General features: G+C 36.9%; 8 protein-coding genes across 8 annotated transcripts; all 8 read right to left on the bottom strand.

Annotated features, from left to right (window-relative positions):
- Positions 1-165: 165 nt before the first annotated feature.
- On the bottom strand, positions 166-1,035 carry LSM04_006086 (uncharacterized protein; the record flags this gene model as incomplete). The annotated part of the gene is made up of 1 exon (XM_067335075.1): positions 166-1,035. One exon carries the CDS (start codon positions 1,033-1,035, stop codon positions 166-168), a length of 870 nt encoding a protein of 289 aa, XP_067193940.1.
- A 493-nt stretch (positions 1,036-1,528) lies between these two features.
- Positions 1,529-3,397, bottom strand: LSM04_001256 (uncharacterized protein; the record flags this gene model as incomplete). The annotated part of the gene is made up of 1 exon (XM_067335071.1): positions 1,529-3,397. The coding sequence occupies one exon, from the start codon at positions 3,395-3,397 to the stop codon at positions 1,529-1,531; it is 1,869 nt and encodes a 622-aa protein (XP_067193844.1).
- A 390-nt stretch (positions 3,398-3,787) lies between these two features.
- Positions 3,788-5,260, bottom strand: LSM04_007170 (UbiA prenyltransferase family; the record flags this gene model as incomplete). The annotated part of the gene is made up of 1 exon (XM_067335070.1): positions 3,788-5,260. One exon carries the CDS (start codon positions 5,258-5,260, stop codon positions 3,788-3,790), a length of 1,473 nt encoding a protein of 490 aa, XP_067193962.1.
- Positions 5,261-5,562: 302 nt separating this feature from the next.
- On the bottom strand, positions 5,563-6,759 carry LSM04_000548 (Thiamine pyrophosphate enzyme; the record flags this gene model as incomplete). Its single annotated transcript, XM_067335069.1, has 1 exon — positions 5,563-6,759. One exon carries the CDS (start codon positions 6,757-6,759, stop codon positions 5,563-5,565), a length of 1,197 nt encoding a protein of 398 aa, XP_067193829.1.
- A 295-nt stretch (positions 6,760-7,054) lies between these two features.
- On the bottom strand, positions 7,055-8,092 carry LSM04_009073 (uncharacterized protein; the record flags this gene model as incomplete). Its single annotated transcript, XM_067335068.1, has 1 exon — positions 7,055-8,092. One exon carries the CDS (start codon positions 8,090-8,092, stop codon positions 7,055-7,057), a length of 1,038 nt encoding a protein of 345 aa, XP_067193995.1.
- A 459-nt stretch (positions 8,093-8,551) lies between these two features.
- LSM04_001172 (DEAD2) lies at positions 8,552-11,587 on the bottom strand (the record flags this gene model as incomplete). The annotated part of the gene is made up of 1 exon (XM_067335067.1): positions 8,552-11,587. One exon carries the CDS (start codon positions 11,585-11,587, stop codon positions 8,552-8,554), a length of 3,036 nt encoding a protein of 1,011 aa, XP_067193842.1.
- Positions 11,588-12,034: 447 nt separating this feature from the next.
- LSM04_006024 (uncharacterized protein) lies at positions 12,035-12,697 on the bottom strand (the record flags this gene model as incomplete). Its single annotated transcript, XM_067335066.1, has 1 exon — positions 12,035-12,697. The coding sequence occupies one exon, from the start codon at positions 12,695-12,697 to the stop codon at positions 12,035-12,037; it is 663 nt and encodes a 220-aa protein (XP_067193937.1).
- A 369-nt stretch (positions 12,698-13,066) lies between these two features.
- LSM04_008029 (Pseudouridine synthase) lies at positions 13,067-15,874 on the bottom strand (the record flags this gene model as incomplete). Its single annotated transcript, XM_067335065.1, has 1 exon — positions 13,067-15,874. One exon carries the CDS (start codon positions 15,872-15,874, stop codon positions 13,067-13,069), a length of 2,808 nt encoding a protein of 935 aa, XP_067193977.1.
- Between the last annotated feature and the right edge of the window lie 30 nt (positions 15,875-15,904).

The raw sequence follows: 15,904 nt of genomic DNA, 5'->3' as shown, positions 1-15,904 counted from the left end.
GGACGCAACGTTCCCAGCGCATTCGCGCCAAACTTGGGGAAAAAACTAAAAGATTCATTTATTTTTATTTCATTTCGCACCCGTTGCCCCGAGGGGGCCCAGCGCCGTTGTTCTTTTATTTTTTTTACTTTATGAGGCCCCTTGCCCTAAAAACATTGAAAATGCTCAAAGATCAAGTTGAAAGATATTTGCCAGATACCTCGCAACGCCGTCCTCGGAATTCCTTCCGATTGTTTCCGCATGCAGCGGGGCCACTTTCAGAAGATCTTCCTGGGCATTCTTCATTAAACAAGCCTTTTCCGCGACACAAAGCATTTCAAGATCATTCCTGGCATCACCAAAAGCTATACAACCCTTGATATTCAAGGATAACTCTTCATCATTGTTCCCTTCCTTATTACCAAGAATAATAGGTACCACTTCACGAAGCGCAAATCCCTTGTTAACACCTTTTGCAAAAACATCTAGACAATTGGGCAGAGAAAAGGCGTAGCTCACCTTATCACTGTATTCTGAGTCTAACTTTGCGAAAAGTGCATTTAACGATTCACGTCGACTCGCTGTATAGTATAATTTATGTACCTTCTCATAATTTTCCTCAGTAAGAGGATCAAAAAATCGAGAAAAATAGACTTCTTTGTTTGCCTCACAGTATGAGGAAAGATGGTCTTTTTCCTTGTTTGTGAGCCATGATTCCCCACGGTAAACATTTGTTGTGATATCAGAATCTTCTGCTACCAAGGTAGCCAACTCTTTTGCAATTGGTGGTTCAATGTATTTTTCCATAATCGGACGGTTTTGTGGATCATGTACACATGCGCCATTGGATGTAATCAAGTAACCTTTTAAAGATAATTTTCTTTTGGTCTCCATAACGTCCTTGTGATGGCGACCGGTTGCAAATATCACAGGTACACCCTTGGCGGCGAGGGCATCAATTACGCGTAGCGTATATTCTGAAACAAGATGATCGGGGTTTAACAGAGTACCATCAAGGTCGGTGGCGACAACTTTATATGGTACGGAGGAATCCATGGTGTCTGTGCGTCCTTTTTTGTTTTATTTTACTAATTATTATTATTATTATTATTATTATTATTATTATTATTATTATTATTATTTAGTTTATATCAATCAATGGAAAAATATGGAAAGGGGTAAAAAAAGGGTATCAAAAAAAAACACCCAAAACCTCCTTTTTAGAAACTACATATTACAAACCAGATAAATGAATGGCCATTGAAATAGAGAGGTCTTTGAATCAAGAGAGTATACATTTTTCCTTTCTTTGTTCCAAGCAAAAAAAAAAAAAATGCCAATATCGAGAGACAGGGTGCGTCTTGCAGTTTCACTGTGACGAAACTTTTTTTTTTTCGCACAAAGGGTGCTGTTCCAAGAAAATGCAAATAATAAAAAAAACCAATGTGGGAATCTATAATAATAAATCTTCCAGGTAATTATAAATTCTGAGTAATAATGGGAACTACGTTAAGAAAAAAAGCTATATTGTCAAAAAAAAAAAAAACTCTTACCACTGATTGAGGGAACATCTCAAGGCATCTACATCGACAGTCCTCCACATGCATTTTTCTTCAGATAATGGGAATGGTATCCCATTTGGCCCTTTTGAATCCGGAATATAGATGGAGCCAAACAATCCCTCTGTATCAACTCGAATGCAACCGTCTACATTGACTTTCCATGGTTCCAACAATGTTTTGACTATTTCAGAAAGCTCTTCCCCCACGAAAAGCAACGCCCTATGCACCACTTCATCGAGAGGTATCATTTGCGGTGCAGTAGTACTAAGTTTTTCTGTTGGCTGAAAAGACTCTCGAAGAGCATTTTGCGCATCAAACAATCTATCTACCACATATTGCACACTCCGTGAAGTGAAAAAACGATCAAGTTCAAATCGTTCTTCCAATGTTTTATTTGATACTGGGAGACTTGTAGCGAAAGGTGAAGGACCTAAACTTAAATCCGCTAAGGAGCAAGTAAAAGAAACCCTTCTGAAAGATTGTTTTTTTATTGGGAGACTATCCTGAGGTTTAGAAAAATTTCCTCTATTCACCATGTCAAATTCCTTAGAAAAAACATGCTCAGATGAACTTTTGGCGCATTGCATTAATGTCAACGGTGTGATGGTAAGAGGTGTACTAGAAACAATAGACGGAAGAATTACACCAGTGGTAGTATTCGTTTCCATTAATTGGAATGGAAAAGGGGCAGCACTTCTTGTTATTGGAGATGAAAAGGGGCATACCTTTGAGATGCAAGAAAAAGAAGTACACATGGAATTTAATGTTTTCCTTGATGTTACTTTTTTAATTGTCACATGCGGTCTTAGAAAACTTAACAGTTTACCAAAAGAAATGGTTTCTAAATTACATATACCACAAGTAGTCGCAAACACCACACTCTCTGTGAGTGAACGAGAAACAGCATGAATCCCAAGAAGACGAAGACCGCGAAAAAAAACCCTCCATGAACACCGTCCACTATAAATAGTAGATATAGAAACAGTATCCCATTCACCATTCATTCTCATCACATCCACAAGTTCTTCCACATTATTATCATCTTTATGTTGAGGAAGCATAAAACATCGATATACGTATTCCAAACAATACCGGTTTCGATATAATCGATGTCGAAGTTCTGCTAAACCTGCAGCAACAGAACTTGGAAGACGACGTGTTCGTGTACTGTCATTTGTAGCACAACTCGTTGTGGATAAACTATATCCTAAAGTTGAAAGTCTTCTCAAGTCAAGTGTTTGAGAAAATTGAGTATACTCTGAAGCATGAGCTTTGCCCTTGCACTTCAAACGTTGTTCAATTTTTCTAATAAGAGGGAAACTAATACCAGTATTACGCAGTATTACAAAACGAATATGATGATTCTCCAACACCATACTAAAGATCCATCGACCCACATTGTCCGTTAGGCAATTTCCAGAAACATCTATCCAGGTTAGTGAAGGGTGAACTTGCCCAGCGGCACAAAGTGGTCGCGCTGATTCCTCCGTTAACCCAACGGAAGGCATAATTAAATGTGTAAGAGCTGAAGAAAAGGCAATAACAGGAACTAACGCAGAACAACCATCAGCTCCCAAGTACACTAAAGAAAGGTCAAGTATTCTAACCTTCTTAAGCCATTCGTTACCAATAACGGGTGATAATTGACGAATAATATGCTTATTAGGTTCTACCTGATGTTCTTGACAACTAATAGTGTAAATTTCTCGCAGATTATGTTCTTCCACATCAAATGATCCCATATTATTGTTAATACGATCAGCTCGAATATCAGAAAGTGGACGAATGAGTTCACTTAATTCTTTGGGATAAATTCCTGGTGATTTAGACTGAGTATTTAACTCGACCATTTCCATCATTCGCGTTATCACTGTATGAACCCTCTCGTTCCCACAAAATCCCTCCTCCTATAAATAAATATCAGAAATAAAAAAAAGGAAAGAAAAAAAAAGAAAATAGGGATTTAACTCCTACAATACCTATTGTCAATACAAAACAACAAAAACAATAACAACAACCAAGTTCTTATCCTTTTCTGTGTATTCAACTTTATCCCATAAGCAAATAATATTAAGAAAAATTTCATATTCCTTTCTTCTTTCATAATTATTGTTTCGCTTCAAGATCAAAACAAAGTGAAGCAACACTTGTTTCTCTCTCTCTCTCTCTCTTTCTTTCTTTCTTTATCTATCTTTATATCCTTTTTTCCCCCACCCCTCTTCTTGACAAACTTCAATATGTATTATTTAAATCGCAAACCTCGAGAACATATTATAATGATCAAGCTGCGCATACCACCACGCTTGCCATGATTGAATGATCTCTTCTTCAACACCAAAGAAACGCAAAACAGTTCCAATGTTCTCAGCCAAATATTCACGTCGCATCCATGCAGGGATTAATAATGATTCTTGGGAAGAATCTTGATGTGCTTGTTGAGCTACAATGTATGCTGGATGTGCAAAGCGATCTACCCAGCGGACATCATGTACATCATAGGCTATTTTCTCTGCTTCTTTATTAAGAAGTAAAAACTTCATTAAAGCAGATTTATCTGATACAGAACTGTTTTCAGCATCCTTTTCCCGTTGATGCTCTGAGGCTAGTGCCCAAAAAACATTTCCAAGGCACATTGACAATAATACAAAAAAACCAAAACGTACATTTCTTCTAAATCCTGTTGAACAAGACCAACCATCATATATATTGACATCATCTACAATACCTTGCAGGTACCAAACACATATTAATATTGCTATATAAAATGGAAGAGACTGTGATACCATTAAACCAGAAATAAGAATTCCGAGACCAACAGGAAATATCATAGCCATAAGAATATGTTTACGATCACCGATAAGAATAGCAGAGCTTTTCACACCACATTTAAGATCATCTTTTCGGTCTTGATATGCGTAAATAGTATCATACAGAACAGTCCACACTACAGCAGCACAATAGATAGGTAAAGTAGCAGCAAGGTCCACACGATTTAATACCGCAGCATATCCTACAAAAATACCCCAATTAAAACAAAGTCCAAGAAATAGTTGCGGCATATAAGTAATGCGTTTCATAAATGGATATAGAACTATTAGAGGAGTAATCGATACAGAAGCAACAAGTGCCATAGGAGATAAATTCATAGCAATAACTAATGCCAAAGAGATATTAGTGATAAGAATAACTGAAGCTTCTGTCATACTCATTTCTCCAGAGGCTAACGGTCGCGTCTTTGTCCGTTCCACTAAACGATCAAATTTTCTATCCCACATATCATTTATAATACACCCAGCACTACGCATTAAAAAGGCTCCAGTAGCAAAAAAGACAATAAGATGTACAGGAATCAATGGTGCAAAGAGAACTACAGGATCTGCTCCTTCCCAAACAAGCGCCCGTGTTACAGCTAGACTAGCACCCCAGTAACACGGCAACAATAAAAGTAATGTACCTACAGGTTTGTCAGCACGCACCAATTGAACCCACAAACTAGCTTTTCGTGTTAACCACTCAACATGTTTTGGAGCCTTGCGGGGCTTACTGTTTGGCGACTCGTCAAGGACCCATGTACGATATTCCTTTGCACAGTTCGCCGCACTTCGCTTAGCTGCAGGATCTACTCTTATAGCATCGGGAAAGTGAGCTGATGCCTCGGAAATTGAAGTTTTTGTCCATGAACGTGTTACCTTTCGAAGAAAAAATGCTCGCCTTAACATTTATTATTATTATTATCTTTTTTTTTTTCTTTCTTTTATTTTCTTTCTTTTTCTTTTCTTTCTTTTCTTTTCTTTTTGTTTCTTTCCGTAATACCTCTATTTCCCTTCTTACACAGAGACAAATGCATATATACATATATATAGCAAGAAAATAGGGAGAGGAAAAGATACTTAAAAGGAAAACTAACCTACACAAATGTATCTTTCCCTTTCTCTTATTGCTTTTTTTTTTGACTTTACTTTTCTTTTTTGCTTCTTCTTTTATGTTTCCTATTCTTATTCCCCCCTCTGAGTATCTTGACCTAATTCTGCTTCAAGAAATTCATAAAGGCTGTTTTATTCTCCTTTGGGGTGGTAGTCGGACGACCGAGGTCCTGACGATTACCCTTTCGCACAATTATTTCCAAGAATGCTGGTCCAGCAGTATTTTTTAATTCCCCCAAAGCTTCCACTAACTCACCCACATTCATTACAGGATCATCCCGAATAACTCTGAACTCACACGCTTTAGCTACTTGTGTGAGAGAGATATCAAAAGCGGCGGTGGGTTGACCTCCGACCGAATCATGGGCTCCGTTGTTGAATACCACATGTTTGTAGTTTTGTAAAAGGCTCGGCGCTTTTGCGTTTAATGACTTTGTAGCAGCAGTAGCACCAATTACAGCAAGAGAACCCATATGCATAATAGCTGCACCATCACCATCGAGACAAAATACTTCTCGCTCTGGTTTTGCTAACGCTATACCTGCCGCAATAGATGAACAATGCCCCATACTACCAACTGTTAGAAAGTCATGACCATGACCCGCTCCAGTACGTCCACGTACTTCAAAAACTTCTCGTGAAGGCATCCCGGTTGTACTTACCACGACATCCTTATGATTAAGTTGTCGCAATACTTGTTCAATAGCCTCTTCACGAGACATTTGAATCCCCTTTACTTCTTCTAGGTTATTTTGTTTTTTATATTTATTAAATACCCCTGGACGTACCAATATAGCGTAAGGTGTTTTTGCAGTTTGCATATGTTTAAAAGCTGTATCAAGAGCATTCTGCATTGATGCTTCCACATCATCGCAATCAGCACTTAAAACATAGAAAGGAACTTCAGTCGAACGTAAAAGCTCTTCACTCAACCTACCTTGAGCTACATGTTGTGGTTCATCCTTTACCCCTGGGGCACCTCGCCAACCAATAACCAGCAATAATGGAATACCATAGACATCGGCGTGTGTAAGACTAAGAAGTGGATTAATCACATTTCCCATTCCACTGTTTTGCATGTAGACAACGGGGAATTCCCCTGTTGCCAGATGATGACCGGTGGCCATGGCTACCGCATTGCCCTCATTAGCCGTAATAACATGCTCAAAGGGACGTGTATGATCTGTTACAAAGGCACAGAAATCTTTTAGGAGGGAATCAGGAACTCCAAAGAAACGTGTGGCCCCACGTTGCCTTAAAGCTTTAAAAAACACTTCTGGAGCTAGTTTTCCCATACGATTATTATTATTTTATTTTTATTTTTATTTTTATTTTTTTTGCTTGTTTAATTGAGATGTAGAGGAAGATTAAACGCAAATATAAAGATAATTTTAAAAAAATAATGACAACGATGTAAACTTAGAAAAGGATTACCACAGATAACACTACGTTAGAAAGAGGAAATAATAACTATACAGATTCATTTCAAACCAGAGGATATCGAATAATAATAATAATAATAATAATAATAATAATAATAATAAATGTAAGATGTGAAATATAATAAAATACCAATTCATTAGGTGGTATTCACATGCTTTTAAGAAGGAAAGCCGCCACATCTTGTGGATGTCGACATTGACCACCTAATAAAAGAAGTCCAGAGGGTGTTTCTACAACTGCAGGCGTGTAACGCCAATGTGGACCATCAATCCCATTTAATATAGGATCCACCATATTAAGATGAAAACAATTTTTATCCGCATTAATTTCTTGTATCTGTTTTACTTTATCACACCCTTCTGCAGCATCTTTTCCACCAACAAAGACTGCAATATTACCATCTTTTTTACGAAATACACCACCGGCATGCCCATTAGATCTTGGGAAAATATTATCCTCACTATTATTTTCTATCTTTGTCCAAACATTTTCACGTGAAAAGTCACATATCCAAACATCATCAAGACTTTTAATATCACCCTTCACAAAGTGAGCTCCTCCATATAATACACAGATAAAAGATGAGAGAAACAAAAGTGGACCCGAAAGAAGACGAGGGGTTGGTGCAATAGTAGTCGTCCTAATATGTTTCCAAATCAATGTGTTTATATTTAAAACATACAACTCATTCGTCTGTTCTGCAGAATCTGTTTCACCGCCAAATATGATGAAATTTGTCCCGGTCGCAGCAGCTGAATGTTGTGTACGTGGAAGAGGAATATCACCAGTCGTTTGAACCTCTCTTGTATTAAGTAAAGGACTATTTTCACTTTTACTTTCATTCTCATTCTCTGTGTGGTGAAGTGAAAGTTCAATAATTCGGTTAGTACGATCCATGGCGGCATCCAAACCTCCAAACACATAGGCGGAAGTATCTGTAATACGTGTTAGGGATGCCCCATCACACTCAAACCAGGATGTATCACTACTAAGTGTGATCCAGTGTAATTGTGGGAGTTGATGGACTTTACTACCAATTACGAGAGCATCACGTTCTCCTTCACAGTAACCCCCTACACATAACACCCATTCTTCTTTTGTTTCAATCTCTCGCAGAGATGTTGCGCAGTGACCCTCACGGTTTCCCAATGTTCCCGTGAGTTCCTCACAGGGAATCCATTCCATTAATATATATATATATATATATATATATATATATATATATTCAACTCTCACGTCACAATAAAATTCCAAACACCACCTTTTCTGTTTCACTATATCTTTTAGTAATTAAATAATATAAATATATATATATATATATATATATATATATATTCGTTTTATTAGAACCAAAGTGGTACAAGGAACCCACAAAAATAAAGAAGAGAAGTTTAGGAAAAAGAGAGAAAATATCTACACATAAGACCGTTTACTCAAAGGAGAGAACAAAAAAAAATATCAAGAGTCATAAACTGGAATACCAAAACAATTATTTCAAATAACGTACTTTTTTTTGATATGAAGGGTTTAAACCACAAAAAGAAAAAAAAAATCCACTCACTTACCCACCAAACATCAAAAAAAAAAATAAAAATAAAGGAAGCATTTTTCTTCATCCAATATAATATTAGAGTTTCTCCATTATCATTCCTCATGTGTTTCCATATACTCATCTTCTAGCATATGCAACAATTCGCGAAGTTCTGCTGCAGTGGCATTCTCTACAGAATCATGGGATTCATAAAGAAGTTTTACAGCTGTACAACTCCATTCATGTGTACAAGTGGTGGGTCGAGATCTTTTCACAGATTTAACAGAAAAAGGAAACAAAGCTTCAGCACTTTTATCTTTTCTACTTTCATCCCTTTTTAACACTTTAGGAATCTTACTTACTTCAACTAGATGAGGAGTTTGGATCATTATTCCCTTCTTCGCACTTGCCTCTTTTTCCGGCTCACTAGACATATTATTATCATCACATGTCTCTTTAAACTGTGTATAGAATGTATAAAGTTCATTTAACAAAAACTCTGGTATATGATATACCTTTAAACTATCCCGACACCACTTTGAGAGACGTTGTTGAATAATTTTCTCTTCATATCGATCATCTAGCAGTACAACGGCACCATAATCCCTACAATTGCGAAGACAACGACCAAGTGCTTGATTTACCGCACGAATAGCGTCTGTTATATACCATGTTTCTCCACTATATCGCCGTTGGGCAACAACCGTCCATGACTTTAGTGGTTGTAATGGAATTCCAATGCAAATAACCAGACGAGCCATATTATCTGCGAAATCAATTCCTTCACTTACTTTACCGCGATACACAGATGCAAAGATTGCCGTACCAGTAGTGGTGGCTCTACAAAAGGCGTCTAACACGGCAGGAAATTCTACGGCGGTTTGTGTTTCGAGAAAGACTTGTGGTATACGTAATATTCCAGCATTATTATTATTATTATTATTATTATTATTATTATTATTATTATTATTATTATTATTATTATTATATGTTATACGGTAGTGTCGAACAAGTAGTGAACCCACCACACGCATAACAGTATAATTTGGAAAAAATAAAAGTGTACCACCTAGTTTTACCTTTTCTACAAGGGTAATAATAATAGATACCAATTCATGAATAAAAGATTTGTCTGTAAAATTCTTATAATTACAGTGAAGTCGTAAACCATCTTTTATTTGTGTGAGAGTAGTTAATCGAAATTGATGACTTTCCACCACATGTCTTCCTTCATAAGTCATCATATTAAATAATGGAACTCCAATTTCCTTAGCAAGTTGATCAAAAGGAGCAAGAGTTCCTGATGCTAATATAATGCGATGAGAAGAACGAAGAAGATGATAAAAACCAAGACTACCATCTAAACAACGAATACCTATACTTTTCCATTCTGAGGATGAACTTAAATTTTTACCCATCCTTTCTTCCCAAGCATTAAAATTATTACCATTAGCATTATCTAAGACACCATCACGAATATTTATAGCAAAAGCAGCTGGATATAATAATAAAAACCGCATGACAAGAAGCCAACGCTTCATAATGGATAGAGTAAATATGGAAAACTGAAAAGGGTTAAAGGTTACACCCAAAGACATTACAATACCATAAATTTGACGAAACATAGCTACACCTTCCATGGATGAGGTGGATTCGTCACTTCCTTCTTTGTTTTTTACTTCACTTTTTTGAAATATAAGGGTTAGATGATCTTGTATACATTGACGAATAATGTTAGAAATGGCTTCACCTGGTAGAGTTACTCCTTGTCCTTCATTATCATTATCATTGTTAGTGGAATCAATATTTGTTTTTTTCCACCCCTTGGGATTCGGATGACTTTCTATATCACAGTTATCTTGTTTTTCTATAAACCTTACTATTCCATTAAATATGTCATAAAGTAATGTAAATAATTCTACTAAAGTCCAATATGTTAATTTAAATTCTCGAGGATAACTTAACATCGGTACTGATGTCGATGAAATAAGGAGAGGTTCAATTTCACTTATAACAAGACGTAATGTATTAAGAGGTGTTTCTAATGATAATGCTTCTTGACAAACCAGAGGAACATTGTGTGCTTCATCAAAGATAATAATTGAGTGGTTTCTCAATGCTGCTTCCATTTTACATTCATGACGAATAATCGGATCTAAAAGGTATTGATAGGTGGCAAAATTAATATGAGCAAAGAAAACGAGATCTCTAGCCGCATAATACGGACAACTCTGAGTTCCTGTACCTTCTACAATTAAATCTTCCATATCCCACACCTTATCACTGCGTCCTTTACAAAGAGGACGACTAATAGCACTATTAGCAAGAGCGCTATAACTGTGAACAGCTTCACATTGACCAAGCGAAACAAGTTTATCACATACCTCACCTAAATTATTACCTTCTACAGACAATGTCTTATTTGCACGAGCTTTTAATACGGTATTATTTATACAATATCGTTCTCGACTTCCAAGAATATTCATTTTTAGTCGTTTTAATTCTTTTAGTTTTCGTAGTTCACCAACAGCTTGTCGCACCTGCGCGTGCGTTCGTGTAATGTAAAAAATTGTACAAGGAGGGGATCCGTGTTGTCGACGAAGATCCAAGGAAGTACTATTCATCTCCACACGAAGACATTTCCCTGTTTGAGGACGAAATTGTTTGAAAAAGAGTGTTGGTACGCCCCAGTGTTCATTATTATTATTATTATTATTATTATTATTATTATTATTATTATTATTATTATTATTATTATTATTATTATTATTATTATCCCCAGAATAATTATCCCTCCAGTTAATTGTATTCCCATTTATTTCCCTCCTTCCTTCCCTTGACCCTGAAACACCATGAGAGCAGCCAGGCATCCATGGTATACTTCCATGTTTATATGCTCGTTCCTGCAAGTGTTGTTTTAATTCATCTGATGTGAATTTCCCCAAACCCGCCTGATACTGCAGGGCACTTGAGAGAAGTGCGAGTGTTTTACCGCAGCCGGTGGGAACTTCCACCGCAGCGACGGGAACAGGCGGAGATGCGGCGTTGATACATTTGTTGATTAATCGCATCATCTCACACTGCACGGTGTACGGCTCAAAGGGCATTGTGTACGGCAGACCGCAAGGTGTGGATGTAGTTAATACCATTAAGTGAGAGAAGAGAAGGGAAGGGAAGAGACCCTGCACTCTCTACTTTGCTATTAAGATGAGATTTAAAATAATAATAATAATAATAATAATAATGAAATATACAAAAAGAGGAAAAGAAAGAAAGAAAAGATAAATGAATGATAAAAAAAAGAGAGAGAGGTATATGTAAGTATTTAGAAGTAGTAATATAGAGAAAAAGGAGAAGCGAAAGCGTAGAAATAAACGGAAAGAGACAACACAAGGGGCACGAATAGCAACAACAATAACAATAAGAAAAAAAAGAAATCTGTGATTGGTGCACATTCGTTCTTTTTTTTTTAATAATTCTTTGCTTCACTCGTACCAAGAAGGCAAAAAAAAAACACCAAAGGGAAGAAAAGTCAAGAAAAAAAAACAAATGCGTTTATTTATTTTTTAATTATTTTCTGTTTCCCTTGTAACGATCTAAAAGAATCTTGCACTCCCACCCACACTTGCTCGCTGCTGAAGCAAAACATCCGGTACTACAAATGATGAATCCGCTGAAAATACACCACTTCTGCGTGGAACGGATCCACTGAAGCGCACATCGCCGCCGCTAAACCTACTCTGCGGTTTAGAATCCATATTGAACCGATCGCCTCCTATTCTTCCTGAACTTTTTCTACCATTGATATTTACACTTCCTTCTTCTTCCTCCTTTTCATATATTCGTGCCCGACGACGAGCTAATTCTCGTGCAATAAGAGCGGAGAGTTCTGTGTCTCCAGTCTGAAGAGCAAAGTGCATGCGATTCACAAGCTCATCATTATTCATATACGCCAAAGACATATCGGCCATTTCCCGTCGTGCATAATACCGAGGAAAGAATGTCGCCAATAATCTACCCCACAATGTGGATGATCGACTCACACGTTGCGTACGTGAAGGAGCGAATAGTTGTCGACTAGCAAGATCATGTGCAATTGTTTCTGATCGTAATTGTCTCTCCATTCGTTGTTGATCGTGATAAACATCCTTTAGTGTAGTTATAAAGGCACAGTCCTTTCCCTCCCACAGAGAAGGATCATACGGTGGAGCATCATACTTGGGAGTTCGCCCAGTGTTTTCGAGTGTGGTACGAAACATTGTGGAACGCCTATCAGAGATGAGGAGAATAATCTCTCTATATCTCTTTCTATCTATATATCTTTTTTTCTTTCTTCTTACCTTTGTGGGATAGGCCTCTAGTCTACAGAGAATTAGCAATGAGACAAGTAAAACAGAAAGAAAAAAGCAAGCAAAAACAAAAGGAAATAATTTAAAAAAAAGAGGATTACGTCCTTTCCACTTTATACCAATTAAACTATTCTCCCTTTATTTATTTTTCCCTTGCCCCTTGTCTATAAAATTCTCAATTAATATACACCCCCTTCCACACTGTTTATATTATTATTATTATTATTATTATTATTATTATTATTATTATTATTATTATTATTATTATTATTTCCTTCCTCACCACGTAACATTCCAAGTATCCTTATCAATAGTCTTGAATGGCGCCTGTACTGAAATCCTACTACGAACCATCGCCCCACGCTTAATACGTGGGGTAATCTTTGGAGCCCCGGGAAACCGTTGTTGTCGGCGTAGAATCTTAAAGAAAACTTTCTTCGCCCTACAGTTTGGAGACATTGGTACAGTGTGTCCAGCGTATTGATTGACTTCACCCTCCTTAAGTGTTTTTGCCAGCGGCTTTTCAAAGAGTCGTTGTTTAAGCGCCTCCTCATCACGTTCACGACGGGCCATGTTTCGCAAGAGATGTCTTTCACCCCAACGATACGCCTTCCGAACAGGATCTGCACTTTCTGGTAAGAAAAGTGGTTTATCGTGATTATGATGATGATAATCGTGATATTGATATTGATCATCTTTATGTTGATGTTGTTGATAACTGTCCGAAAGCTTTTCTTCACACACAAGAGGAATCTCATGTTCATCTGAGACAAAACCGATTCCATCCTTAAAGCCACTATAAATATCTTGCATAGAGGTTACATATCCAGGGTCACGAGTACCAAGATCCCATAGTGATTCTGGAGCTGGGAGAGTGAGAATATCATCTGCGCCGGCACAGCGAAGTTGTTTCATTAATTCTGTAATGGCAACATTAGCATAGCTACCACGTTCAAGAGCGAATTCCAATGTTAACTTTGAATCCGATTGATTATACTCATAACGTAAATTAATAGGTTTTCGTACAATAGGTCGAGGAGGTTCAAGAAAATCACGAATTCCACTTTGTGTGTGTTGTGCATACCAGTCAAGGTGATACTTATCACAGATTTGAAGGTAATACTCTCCTACTGTGTTCATTGGACGTTGAATGCCATTAAAAGAAAATCCAGGATGTACCACATCTGTAATAGAATAGGTTTCTTTGTTATTATTATTATTATTATTATTATTATTATTATTATTATTATTATTATTATTATTTTCTTCTTCTTCTTCTTCTTTAATAATTTTAATACCTCCACGATACCAATCTTTAAGATCATCTGATGATGTTGCAACCTGACGTAATACCTCTGGTAAAACAAAATCTCCTACTAATACTTTTGACCCAAAATGGTGAAGACGGAGTGTTAATACTTGATTCCATAAATAACTACTTAATCTTTGTGCAGTTAAACGACGACTAGTTTTATCCAAATCCATAAATGCTCCTTGAAGCTGTAGAATAATTAATTCATGTTTTTTACTAATTGGACCACCACCTTCTGAACATAATGGGGCACCCAGTTGTGGACAAGAAAGGAACGGGGTTACATCCAATTCTCCAGGTTCAATAGCGATACGTCTTAAACGACGTACTATATTACGACGATATTCATCCTGTAATGGAGTTGGATATTTCTTTTCACGTTGTAGTAATTCACGAAGAGTTAGTTCTCGACTGGTATATCCAAGAAAACGAAAAGCAAAAACTAACCAATTATGATGTAATAAAGCGAAAGCAGCATCATTTTTTCCACCAAACCAAGAAAATCGTTGACAACCATAGTAATTCGGGAAACCATTCTTACTAAATGCATCTAAAGCCTGTTCAACATCTTCTCGTGGCGCTATAACATCTCGTAATATAATTTTAAAATGATTTCCAAATAAACGTCCTGGAACTAAGGGTTCAGTTTGATAAGAAAAATCAGATAATGTCATTTTCCACTTTTTTCGACGAAAAATACGATTCGATTGAAGCGCTGCCGCAGGAGAAATATTTTTAAGTCGTACTCTCTGAATGGTATCTCCAATATAATCTTTAATGCCAGCAACCGAAATTCCAGCAGGATGCATGCGAAGTGTCTGCGCTATAACTGATAAAGCAACACTATGGGCAATGTGCTTTTTGTGGAGATAACACTGAAGATAGTAATTTTCCTTGCTAGAAGTTATTTCATTCTCCTTAGCAACAAGAAAAGAATCCCTTGTATAACTATTGGATTTATCAATAGTTGTAATAAGATCCGATTTAACTGTATCTACTTTTTTATCCTTTCCATCATTTTCTTCTTCGATGAATTCTGCTAAACGCTTCTGCACATTCACTGTAAAGAATGATTGAAGTGGAGCATCAGATCCAGAAACACTATTACTATCACTATCCTCATCATCCTCTTTCTCCTTATTTTGTGTATTACTATTCTTAAGTAGATGGTCTGGTAAAGCGGGTATAGTCCAGTCTGGTTTACGAGAAAGCATAACAGCTTTACCAGTTTCATCCATTGTCATTTCAGTTACATAGAAATCACTCCAGTGTTGACGAAAGAGACCTGAAAATCCAGGAGCATTTGGGGAAACAAAAGCACCCATGCCAAAACGAAACAACACTGCAGCTTCATCTGAAAAAAGCGAATCTGGATGTCGCATTATAGCATGATACGCTTCTTCTTCTTTTAATATTATTTCTTCTTCACGTTTATCACGTACACATTGACGTTTTTTCCATTTTTGCATCATTCGTTTCATCACATCTGGGGATGAAAAAGACCAAACCTCCTCACGCAACTTTTGTTGTTTATGAATAGAAGCACTAGAAGTAGTTCCATGTTGAGAACGTTTCGCTAAAGCATCCAGTCGTTTCGCTTTAGATCTATTCTTAATTGAAGTATCTACAGCAGTAGTACGAGTACCAGAAGAAGAAGGAGGGTGATAGAGTCCTAGACGATATGCAAGAAAATCTATTCTATGAAGTACTGCCGGATCAACTTTCCAAATCCAATGTGTATATTGCTGTGAAAAGTATCCTTGAAAGGGCTTCATATATATACACCATCTACTTATATTTAGAAG

Source organism: Trypanosoma melophagium (genome assembly GCF_022059095.1).
Source record: "Trypanosoma melophagium isolate St. Kilda chromosome Unknown ctg14segment1, whole genome shotgun sequence".
Classification (NCBI taxonomy): domain Eukaryota; phylum Euglenozoa; class Kinetoplastea; order Trypanosomatida; family Trypanosomatidae; genus Trypanosoma; species Trypanosoma melophagium.
The sequence above is the reverse complement of the archived record's forward strand: the minus strand, read 5'-3'. Positions and strand labels throughout refer to the sequence as shown.